This window comes from Condylura cristata, unplaced genomic scaffold (assembly GCF_000260355.1).
Source record: "Condylura cristata isolate star-nosed mole 26May11 unplaced genomic scaffold, ConCri1.0 scaffold00037, whole genome shotgun sequence".
In the NCBI taxonomy this organism is placed as follows: domain Eukaryota; kingdom Metazoa; phylum Chordata; class Mammalia; order Eulipotyphla; family Talpidae; genus Condylura; species Condylura cristata.
Window position 1 is genome coordinate 3,553,809 of NW_004567138.1, and position 12,085 is coordinate 3,565,893.

The following is a 12,085-nucleotide window of genomic DNA, read 5'->3' on the forward strand; positions in this document are numbered from 1 at the left end:
GGGTGCGGGAGACGCGGAGCCGGAGGAGGAGGCGCAGCCGCTGCCCGAGCCGCAGCCGCAGCCGCAGCCGGAGCCCGAGCCGCGGGGCGGGCACGAAGATGCACACGACCCAGAAGGATACGACGTACACCAAGATCTTCGTCGGGGGTCTGCCCTACCACACCACCGACGCCAGCCTGCGCAAGTACTTCGAGGTCTTCGGCGACATCGAGGAGGCGGTGGTCATCACCGACCGGCAGACGGGCAAGTCCCGGGGCTATGGATTTGTAAGTTGTGCGGAAGAGGGGGTGGGGGGGCGACGGGGAGCCCTGCGGGGGCACCGCGGGCGGGGAGGGACTGAGGTCGGAGTTTAGGGGCGGCGGTGGGAGGAACCCAGCGGGCTGGACTGACGGGGCCCCTGGGCTCCCGGCTGAACTGAAAGTTTGAGCGCGGCGGAGCTAGGGGAGGGAGCGCTGGCGCCTGCCCCGCGGGCTTCCGAGGGCATCGGCCGCCGCGCGCTGTCGGGGGACAGGTGGAAGGAGAGAGCTGTAAGAGCTGCTGAATCTGCGAGTGGGGAGCGTTGGGAGGGAGAGGCCACTGTAACACGGACTTGCCTTTCCCTGCTTGGAGGCCGGTTGTTAAGCACGCTGTTGCTTTGTAAAAATGCGTGTCTCCCGGCGGCGTTAGACCAGGACTGGGAGGGGACACCCCGGGAGGTCTGGTACTCTTTCCCTTAAACCACATAGCCCTTTTTTGAATGGCTCAGGTGGGTTCTTTGAAAAGATGAGCCGGCGACTCTTTGCTGAACTGAAAGAGCATAAATCCTCCTGGAGATTTAACGTTCAAACTCAGCTGCCTAAAAGCTGGGAACCCCCGAGTAACACAATAGCTATTGTCGTTGAGGAGTGTTTGCTGGTTCTTGGGAGAACCCGGCAGATAGGAGGCTGGAGTTTCTTTCAAGCAAGCGTGCCTCTTTGGCTGGGGGCTGGGTAGGAACCTGGAATACACCACAGGGAGGTGGGAGGGTGGAGGGGGAAGGAAGATCCAGAGTAGTTCTAGGTCTGAATTCAGGCCTCCAGATTTCTGCTAGGCCCTGCTGAGTTGGGGGGGGTGGGGCTTGGGGGTCAGGTGGTGGACAGGACTTGCATGCTTTTGTCTTTTTTTTTTCTTATTTATTTATATGTACAGAGGATCAAGGAGTAAGATCAAAAGAAAGAACAAGTTTAAGAACCCCCTCAGTTTTATCAGGAATGATTTCTCCAGGGCCATTCTTGGTTTCCTTCAGTGCTTCCTTTAGAGCTTTGTATGCATGTCTGTGTGTGTCTGTTGCTAAGGTCACCATGGCTGACCGGGCTGCTGCAGAAAGGGCCTGCAAGGACCCCAACCCCATCATTGATGGCAGGAAGGCAAACGTGAACCTGGCATACTTGGGAGCAAAACCAAGGATCATGCAACCAGGTAAGAATGTCCCTCCCTACCTCCCTGCCACTAGAGACCCCTCCTTGTGCCCGAGAATCTGTAGATGTGTTGAGTACAGTTGAGTCATGGATGGCCTTTCTCCCCAGGCATTAAAGATAAATGAGCAGTGCAAACACTCCTTTCAGGACTTGAAATGTACCTGTGGGCTAAAATAGATCTGTGGGGTCTGAAGAGTTTATATAACACCCAGCCTTGAGCCTAATTCCGTTTCTGTTGTGATATGAGTTATGTCTGCTCCTGCTTTCCCAGGTTTTCCACTACTTATAGATAATTCGCATGTGGATTGTGGGCCAAATATGTGACCGCCAGCTAGTGAATCTTCTATACCTAGTGTTGTTTGTCTTTTTACCACCAGTTGTTCTGTGCTCAGGGGCAGACAGCCTGACTTGAACACTCACTCAAGAGAAGCATAGGGGTGGGGTGTTGTCCGGATGGTAAATGTTTACCATTTATTCTAAATCATAGAGTATGAATAATGAAAGGAAATAGAAAGATTTCACATAACCCAGGACTTTCATGTTACACATGAAGAAACTGACATTTAGAAACTGGAGATGATTGACTCTGAAGTCATGTACCTCTTAGTAGCCAAAAAGGAGCAGGATTTTTTTGTCTCTGTGAAAATAAGAACTTTTAGATGATTGAAAATGCTGCCCTTTGTATGAACACAAATAATTGAGCACTAACTGTTGAGCAAATGTAATATTTTTTCTTGGGTAAGCAACTTTTTTTTTTTAATTATCATCTATTCATACGTCTTTCCATTTGAAAATTTGGAAAGAGACTGCCACTTCAATCCAAATGAATTTACTAGGAATCTATTAGGTTGCCAAGAAGGCGAGCTGATGTACCAGTATCCAGAAGCATTAAACATATGCATTGATCTACACATTTTAGGTGTGTACTCTCCAGGAAAGAAGGAAAGGGGAGTGTGTTTCTGTGAATTATTAATACTAGGATCTGTAACATCCATAAGCTTCCAAACCATTCCAGAATGTCCCAAATTACAAAGACTTTTTAAAGCTCATGATTTGAAATCATCTGAGTATTTGTGACCTGTAATTTCATTATCAAGTCCTGTTGTTACTGGTGACATTCCATGAGAATTGTTCCTTGGTCAAATTTTCTACAGACTTAACTCTATGTCCGTTAAACTATGCAGGTGATTTCTAGCTTCCACTTGCAGTCTATTCATATTTTTATTTTGAATCAACAGTATCATTCCTAAAAATGACTGCAAATACTTTTTCTCTAAAAGAATGAAAAAATGGTTATCTTTTCTAAATCCGTCTTGTGAAAGCACATTAGTCAGGAGGAGTAAGTGCCTAATGATGTATCAATGGAGACTGTGGTGTGTTTTATTGTTAGGTTTTGCCTTTGGCGTTCAGCAACTTCATCCAGCCCTAATACAAAGACCTTTCGGGTAAGTCAGTTAATCCCCTAAGTTGCCATATGACTGTCACTTGTTAACCTGCTTCTGTAATATAAGACAAGTTCATGTCACAGAATGTTCCTGGTTATAGATATCTACATATGTTTGTGTACGTTTAATGCTGATACTATAAATATTTTTAGATGAGTCAAGTTATCTGACCAAGTATGCAGCCTCCAAAGCAGACAAATTTTTGAGCTTATGATTTACAAAACAAAACAAAACAAAAATACCAGGTATGACTTGTGTACCAGACAATTATGTCCCAACACCATGCCAACTGTTCAACTTGACTCAATTTTATTTATCTCTTTCTAACCTGACAGGGCTCGTATACAGTTAAGCTAACTGATGAGAAGGATACGATGATAAGAGGTGGAATAGTTCTGTTTGGAATTAAACTCTGTACCCAGTAGACTCAGACACATGGCTCAGATGGTGATTAACGATGCATGGATGTTGGTGTTGTTGATTTTATTTTTCACAATAGTCAATAGACCTCCGTGTGCTTTATTTTATTTATTACAGTCATGAAGTGGTGTTGATAGCTAAACTGTGTGCTTTTTACTTAATTGAAAAGAGCTGTAGTGAAAGTGTTTTCTTCTCCTCGGGGAAGGGGCTCTTTGTGTTTTGGTGGTGGTGTTGAGGAGTGTTGATTTTTGACTTTGCCATGGGAAGCAAAGGGCCTTTTTATTTTCCTTGCTTTTAAGCTCTAGCCTGTGACTTCCATTTAACCATATTTTTTTTGTAGTGAGTGCTAAATTGTGTGATTTCCCTCTGTGAGAATACAGATTCATTCCTTGCATGTCCTAAGTTTCTGTTTTTCTGGGGAGTTTTCTGGGAACGGGGTTCTTTCTTTTGCAATGTCTCCACTTTTAGGTCTTCTAATGTAAAGGTTCAACAACTCTTATCAGATTTCGTTAACACAGTCAGATGGTTGCATAGTGTAGCATTAACTCTCACTTTTCAGACCTAATTCAGGTGAACAACCTGCTCTTTTTTTAGTTTTCTCTGGGTCCTGTCCTTACCAGCTCTCTTTATCTGAGTTTCCCTCCCATTCAATGGGAGATCCCTCCCGCCTAAACTTAATTTGAACACGTAGAGTCTGTTATGTATTCTACAACATTGGTCAACAAGGTTCTAACTCTGATGCCAAGGATTTAAACCTCTTTTTGAAATATCTAACTGTTCGAGAAGTGCTTTTACATCATCAGGGGTAGTTTCTTCTCTAGCTAAACATCTAAATATCTACATGTGGAAGCTGACAGGTTGGAATCTGTTTGCATAGACAGAAATCTACCTATGTCTCCCAGAAAAGATCCCAAAAAGCCATCATTTGACTTTTTGTACTTTCCATGAATACCTTCTTACAACGCTCCCTTTCACAGATAGGTCTCTCATTCTTATTACCAGCTCTTCCTTTGTTTTAACCATAGGATTGCCTTTGTCCAGTGTGATTAGAAAGGGCTTCATATGCCCACATCCCTCCACCTAAACCATAGTGGATACTAACAACAAAGGGAGCATTGATGGGCCAAGCTAGTTCTGTGCTTCCTGCCATGGGCTAGACTATGTTTACAGTGAGATCAAATACAAGATTATACATCTTAAGAAGTGACCATGATCTTGTCACAATCTTACACTAATAATCTTAAAAAAAACAACAACAAAAAACTGTATAACATATCAACAGGTATTTCCAGGTGTTTTATCCACGGGGCTATGGGGATGATATAAAATGAGGAGATTACACTCTGGTGTATCGTTGGGTCGTTGGGTATGTCCTGGACAGGTAGATGCCGAACAGGATGGGGTGAGCTGAGCAGAGACCTAGGAGAAGAAAAGATTTTGTGCGTGGAGAAACTAGCCTCTGTGGAAGGTCTTGGGAGCTAGATAGAGAAATCCAGACAGGTTGTGAGAGTCCTTATAGATCCTTGAAATCATAAGGAAAATAAAAAGCAGAATAAAATGTATGACATGGCAACTTAAAATCAAGTATATTTTGATAGTAACCTTTTGTTTTTCATCCCTATTAGCTGTCTTTGTAAAGGATTGTTATTATTACTGTTTGCATAAATTGTTTGAACTCAAGATTCTTATTCAAAATAGATAGCATTCCAGATGGGTCAAGTAAGCCTTCTCTCTTTTTTTTTTTTTTTTTTTTTTTTAAGGGGTTCTCAACACTGCTGTCATTCCCAGAGTCTGTACCTAACAAATCACACCTGGTCATCCTAAATTCTATTTGAATGCCACATGTTCTTATTTTCGGCCTGGAAAGAAGCTTGAGAATTTTTTTAATTTCACTTAACTTGTTTGGAATTCTAGTAATGGAACTATTTTTGTATGGTGCCTAAGTGGCCCCCAGATTACTCTGTGCTTTTAAAAGGAATTTTTGACAAAACACAGTGGCTAGGTAGATAGAAACTTGTGGATTAGCTGACCAATATCTTACAAATATTTTACATTTGAAGCGCTGAGTTTATTTTAGTTAACACTGGACTAGATATTATGCTAGCTACTAAGGGCACTGAACGCCTGTAGCTGAGAAAGGATTGATATAAATTATATAATTTAATTTTCACAACAATTATTTGGTGTCAGTGTCCTTTTCGAGGGTGAAAAAAAAAAACCTGAAACACAGAGGTCAACTAATTTCCCACAGGACAGTAAGTAAAAGTCTGATTCTAGGTTTTTAGAAACATGATTAACCTGACCTATGTTCTTGCCTTGTATCAAGTTGTAGTCAAAAGCACAACTCCATTCTCTTTTCCAGTGTAGTGAGAAAACTAGATTAGAAGCACCCAGAAGGACTGTCCATGTGACTTCAGATAAGGAGGAGAGAGATCAGGTTAGTGACATCCAGGAAGACTTCATGAAGGAGACAGAAGTTGACCTAGATTTTAAAGGATGACGGCGGCTAGGGAACTCTTGTATTCAGCACCTACTGTATCCATCATTGTAGGCTCTTCGTGTAGATTGTTTTATTTAATTCACAGCAACTGGAAATACAGGTTCATTCCCCATATGAGCAATATGACACTAACAGGGGACGCTCCATCCTCAATGCTCTACAGGTGAGGGGATGTGAAATTTGGATTTCAACAGGTCGTGGTGAAGATTGGCATGAGCAGAGATGAGGATCTAGAAGTGTGTGGCATGTCCGGGAAATATTAAGGAGGCCAGCTGACATGGTTCAAGGGAGGGTGGGAAGAAATACTGGAAAACGCACCTTGGAGTCAGAAGCTGAAGCTGCAGTTCAAGAAATTTGGTTAGTTTGGTCTGATGTTCAGGACTGTAGGTTACTTTGAGCAAGTAAATGAGATGAAGACAGACTGATGTGACAGATTGGAAAACAAACCTGTTAGGATGTTGCTTCCAAAGTCACAGAGAACAGAGGGACCTAAAGAGGCAGGAAGAAAGGGAAAGGGGAACTTTTCTCTGAAAATTGCCTGGAGTATCAGCTTTGCTCTGTGCTTTTGTAACTGCTTGAACTGTACAGTGTATGATTAATTGAGGGCCAAGACATTGGTAGATAACTCGCGGGGAGGAGATTTCTAAATCACTACACTACTCAAAGAGCTCCTAATACAGAAATTGCTTCAGAAATGCCACCCCACACTTCGTCAGATGCTGCCATCTTCCTGAGCTGAGCTATTTTAGGCCTTCCTGGCCTTCTGGCTTCTTCTTTCCCCTGAGTCTGAAAGGACTCTAGTTTTTCATTTGCCTCCCAGACATCTTCCCAACCCGCCCTTTTCAGATCCCATGTGGGATTCTGATAATTCCAGGGAACTTTACATCTCATGGGGGAGTCCCAGGGGGTGGGGGTGGGGGGGCCAAACTATAAAGCCATGGAGACAGAGACCAGAGTCCTATAAACAGCTGTCCTTAACATTTAATGCATCCCTCTCTCTCTCTCTCTCTCTCTCTCTCTCTCTCTTACACACACACTCTTGTTGTTCCTATGTATTTTTAGTTAACAGCTTTATCCAAAGATACAAACTTAGCATTGTCGTTCTTGGAACTTTGGGAGTACGGGGGTTAACGTTTCAGTATCAGTAAGATTCAAACTGGCTGGCCTTTGCAGCTGATAAATGTCTTACTTTGGCCTTATAAAGACATTTTACCCGCTGGAAACCCTTGTCGCATGACAGGATCAAAAATAGCCCGCTGCAGCCCCTGCTGTCCATCACCCCATGTAAACTGGCACGAGCCAGGCCTCTCTTAGCTGCGTCTGCACATTGTGGCCACGGCGCCCTCCAGGGCCAGCGTTTCATAAAGCCACACCTGTTGCTGTGAAAGAACAGTCTCCTGACCTGCAGAGAAGTTTTGAGTGTGTGCATGACCGTGCGTCTGGTTTCTGACAAGCAATTAAGGACATCTCGAAGTGTCCTCAGAAACACTTGATGATGTCGTTTCTCTGGGAAATATATACAAGTCTAGTGAAATTGAGTGTATTTTTATCATTGGGGTCAAAGGTTACTCCTCTCTGTGATAAATTCATTTTTTCCATAGATGTTCGATAATGAGTGCTTTCAGTGAAACTCTGAAAAGGCAAAGCAAAAGCTGGATTTAAAAGAGCTCAATGGGAAGTTTGCTGTTTGGAGGGTTTTTTAAATTTGAAGATTGTTATTTGTGCTTGTATTTCTTATAAGCTGCCTTTGCCAACAACCAGATGGCATCAGTAGTGTGCTATTTTTAGACTATCGAGGGTTTTGATGGAGATTATTTTAAAGACAGATGAAATCAGATATTCATGTAGTGTCTTAAATGGACAGTAGTAAATCACAAGAGTGACAACTGAGATTTGTGTTTTTTTAAAAAAAAATCTCTTGATTATTTTTCTCACAAAATTAACTTTTAAGTAAGTTCAATGGAGACAGACTCCAGTCTGTCTCCTATGGGATCTCTCAATGCGTCATTTTAGAAGGTACTGGGTTTTGTTTCACATTCGTGAACTTTTGCAAGATAATTATCATAACAGAATTGATCTGTATAAAATATTTCCTAATGGGACAGCTTTAAAAAGATTTGCTAAGTCTGTTGTGTTGATTTGGATAATAAAACAAGAGCTAGTAGATGCTCAAAAAGAATGTTTCCTTACTCGTATGATGATGTCGACTTTTTAAGTTTATATTAACTGTAGAAATATTCAGTTGTATTTCCCTATCTCTACCTGTTCCCTCAACCTCATCATTTCCCCAAAACCCCTTCTGTCTGTCTTGCATAGAGATAAACAAGCTGGCTGACCTTCGGTTGCCTGATAGTGAAACAGGTTTGATTGATCCTTGTGTCCTTATGATTTTATGGAGAAAAAGAAAGAAAGAAAGACCAATAGCGTGTTGCACACCTCTTTGGGAATCACTGCCATGAATGTTAATAGCATTTCTATAGCTTCCCACAACAGCCTCTTGTGATAGAGCTGCACTACATTCTGTTTGAGAAGTGTGATTCTGCTGTGTTTACCACACTTGTGAACTTTTAAACTCCTTTTTTATTTTGTCGCCTGCTTCTTTTCATGATGATTTTTAATAAGGGTGACTGAGGTTGCAGAGAGATTAATGTGTGCTGAGTCTGCATAGCAATTTCAAGTAGGGTTGCCATGATAATGGACACGTGGATTTTGTGGAAATTTATGAGCCTTTTGACAAAGTTGGGCCATCACAGAATTGAGTGACCACGGATGACCGTTTGAGTCCTCGCCTCAGAGCTAAGAACGTGCTAAATGCTAAAGAGTTCTGTCTTAGCAACTCACAGCAAAATTTGCCCAAGTCTTCAATCAGCACTGACGAGAAGTGTCTTACAAGCGCAGCTCTCCTCAACCTTCACTGCTTTTCCAAACTTTTGCTCAGTGACCTCCACAGGGAGGGGAGCGTATATCCGTGGCTGAATTCCTTTGGGAGGGGACAATCCACGAATTTGGCTATCACCCACCACTGGGGAGTCGATATCGTGGCAACCCTATGCTCATAATAACCACTAAATTTGAGTTTGTCTTAGTTCTGAACAAGCCATGCACAATCCGGACAGGAGGCGCGCGGCCTGACTTTGTTTTCCGTTTCTCTACAGGATCCCTGCCCACTATGTCTATCCGCAGGCTTTCGTGCAGCCTGGAGTGGTCATTCCCCACGTGCAGCCCACTGCAGCCGCGGCCTCCACCACCCCTTACATTGATTACACTGGAGCTGCTTACGCTCAATACTCCGCGGCCGCCGCCGCCGCCGCTGCAGCCGCTGCCTATGACCAGTACCCGTACGCGGCCTCGCCAGCTGCTGCCGGCTACGTCACCGCCGGGGGCTACGGCTACGCCGTCCAGCAGCCAATCACCGCGGCAGCACCTGGGACAGCTGCGGCCGCCGCCGCCGCAGCTGCGGCCGCCGCCGCCTTCGGCCAGTATCAGCCCCAGCAGCTGCAGACAGACCGAATGCAATAGACCAGCCGTGTGATCAAAAGTTGAATTGTTTTCTCTTGGCCTCCCAATTTTCCAATTTTTAGTAGCTAAATCTGAGCGTTAACATTGACTTAACAGCTTTAAAAAAAAAAAAGTTATGCTATTGTGAAGCAGATTCTTATTTTTTTTAGACTCCGATAGTGTTCTGGATGAGAAAGGGGAGAGAATGAGAGGAGTGGGCGCAGTTTTGGAAATCGATCCCAAAGAGCCTGAGTTAGAGGAGAGGCCGCCAGAAAAGGATGGCAGGAGTAAACAGCGGAACTTCACTTTTATAACGGAATTTTTATTTTTGCTCTTTTTATAGTATCAGGGAAGCAAACTGCCTTTTACAAGTTAGAAAATGCTATTTGAATCCAGATGAACCAGGGAATACAGAGTGAGCAATATGTAGCTTGAATTACATTGCAACGCAGATTTCAAAAAAGATGGTGTAAGCACTGATTGTCATTTCTAGCAGTCGCTATGGCCTACCGAACTTTTGCAAGTAACAAGGTCCTGTTCTTACAACTCTCAAAAACGGGCATCGAACAATCAATCCGGGAGCGTGGCAGTGGGGACAATGGTGGACAAGCACCAAAGTTATTTTCTCATCTATCCTGTGGATGAGCGGGGCTGTGGAGCAAGTGATGTAGAATTGATGGGTGAACAGCTGTACAGACAATCAATAACACACAGTTCTGGAAAGAACACATCACTTGTGCTTGTTTGATGAGCTTGTCACATTCTAATCCCTCTCCCCATCCTGTTTCAATTTTGGGAAACTTGTATCTGCTGGTGTCAGCAATTCTGATTCTGAAATAGGATCAGGCTTTTACTACAACAGCCTTCTCTTTCTATTTATTGTGTCGACTCGTGGCTTATGAATAAAGGCAGGCAAAGTTTGCAGATTCTAAACCCTTAAGGACTGTCTTAAGGACGTTTATTTTTTTCCCTTTTTAAATAATTTTACACTTTTTAGTATGTATTTCAGAGTCATATTTAAAACTATTTATTAGTGACATGAGACAACAAGGTTAGTGAGATTACAATTCTTCAAAGGTTAATGATAATGTGGTTTATACTGTGCCTTAATAGTAATGCTATTTAAGATATTTATATTTAAGTTTTACTATGCTGCACTCTAAAGAAAGGAACTTTAGATGTGACACTGTAAAATTATGTATTCATCTCATGGCATAAATTATTTAGTAGGTCTAGATGTAGCATATTAAATATTAACCTATTCAACTAAAGATGTTGACTTGGATTTATTTAAATTCATATGTGCACTGTATAAGAGTACTCTTACATTAACACTTTTTAGTTTACTTTAGTTTTTAGTTTTTTAAAACAGAATATATAGCTAGTTTCATGCTTCCTTCTCTGATTTTTGCTTGTTAGATCTCATTTATTGGTACTTCATTAGTTGAACACTATTCTTGTGTAGTTTATGTAGTTTTTAAATGCTGCTTTACATTTTTCTTCTGAAACTGCAATACTTGCAATTTTTATTCTTAAACTAAATTGAATACTATTTTACACTGTATTGGATTTTTATACTTGAACAATTTCATACAAGGGAAGACAGGTTAGCATTTTTATGGACTTTTTCCATTATCACTGGATTTACTTTAAGTGTTCCCATACTAGACAGTGTTATGTAATGTAGACATGACTCTCCTGTGCAAATTATTTATTCATTGTGTATATTGCTTTATAACATTTCAGATCTTCTAATCTATTCACTTGTATTAAATATAATTTTTAAAAACTCCTGTGGCATTGATTGTTTCTAATGGTGTAAAAGTAGAATGATTTTTCCTTTTGACTAGAATAAATAGCCAGGATTTACATGTAATATTTTCAAAGGAGCAGAATCTTTCTGCACACCCTGTTTTTATGCCTTTTTAGTAGAGTTAGAGAAAATGAATACTTGCCTCGTTTTTATTTTAGCAGATTAGATTATCTCCAACAGTGACCCCTAACAGACTTATTCATGTCACCGGAAATGGACTAACTGAAAGGTAACTCAAGGAGAGGCCCCTCAGTCAGAAGCTGGTGTAGTTCTGTGTTCCTGGATCCCAGTAAACAGATTCGGCACTGGAATGCAGTGAACACCTTCTGGTAAAAGGAGCAAGTAGCTTTAACAGTGACATTTTTGTTGATTTCTCATCTTTAATATCAGTACAATAATACTGCATTCTATGGTTATTTAAGTCTTAGGTCAGGTCTATCAACTGTGTGACACAGCTACATATCCAATAAGCACCCAAGGAGGGTAATAGCAGTTGTATTGCCCAGTAGTGAAAGCAAACCAAAGAGGATATTACCTTTAGGGGTATTTACTTTTTTTAGTTTCTGCCCAGAAACAAGAGGTTTTCTCTCTCTCTCTTTTTTTTTTAAGGTTTATTTATTTATGCGTACAGAACTGGAGTACAGGCCAGAGGTGCAGGGGTGGTGAGAGGATTCACCAGAGACAGAGTAGGGAGCAGAACATTCCGACTGACTAAGTACACTGCTGAGGGGAGCAGTGGGTGGGTCAGGAGAGGTCTGTCATGCCATGTGGGTCACCTCCGGGGCCTGGGATTGAACTCATGGCTTTAGCTTCTTAGTGCTGTGCTTTAGCAGGCTGTGCCACTAGGGAGGGCCTGGCTTTTTCTCTTAAACTGTGTGAACATCAGATGAGTAACTATCACGTTGTTCATTCTAAAGTGTATATGTTATGATAATTATAACATGTATTTTTTGGTTATTGTTGGTCTCTTGGT

The 12,085-nt window shown here is 42.1% G+C and overlaps 1 protein-coding gene across 1 annotated transcript; it reads left to right on the plus strand.

Annotated features, from left to right (window-relative positions):
- Positions 1–94: 94 nt before the first annotated feature.
- On the plus strand, positions 95–11,147 carry RBM24 (RNA binding motif protein 24). The gene is made up of 4 exons (XM_004693303.2): positions 95–266; positions 1,314–1,437; positions 2,827–2,881; positions 8,957–11,147. The coding sequence occupies exons 1-4, from the start codon at positions 99–101 to the stop codon at positions 9,318–9,320; spliced, it is 711 nt and encodes a 236-aa protein (XP_004693360.1). The 5' UTR covers positions 95–98; the 3' UTR covers positions 9,321–11,147.
- Positions 11,148–12,085: the final 938 nt, after the last annotated feature.

Bases quoted from the DNA above. Each gene is read 5' to 3' on its own strand.
- RBM24 (XM_004693303.2), top strand. From the start codon at position 99: ATGCACACGACCCAGAAGGATACGACGTACACCAAGATCTTCGTCGGG. The intron at 267-1,313 runs GTAAGTTGTGCG...TCTGTTGCTAAG, and splicing joins AGTCCCGGGGCTATGGATTT to GTCACCATGGCTGACCGGGC. The intron at 2,882-8,956 runs GTAAGTCAGTTA...GTTTCTCTACAG, and splicing joins CTAATACAAAGACCTTTCGG to GATCCCTGCCCACTATGTCT.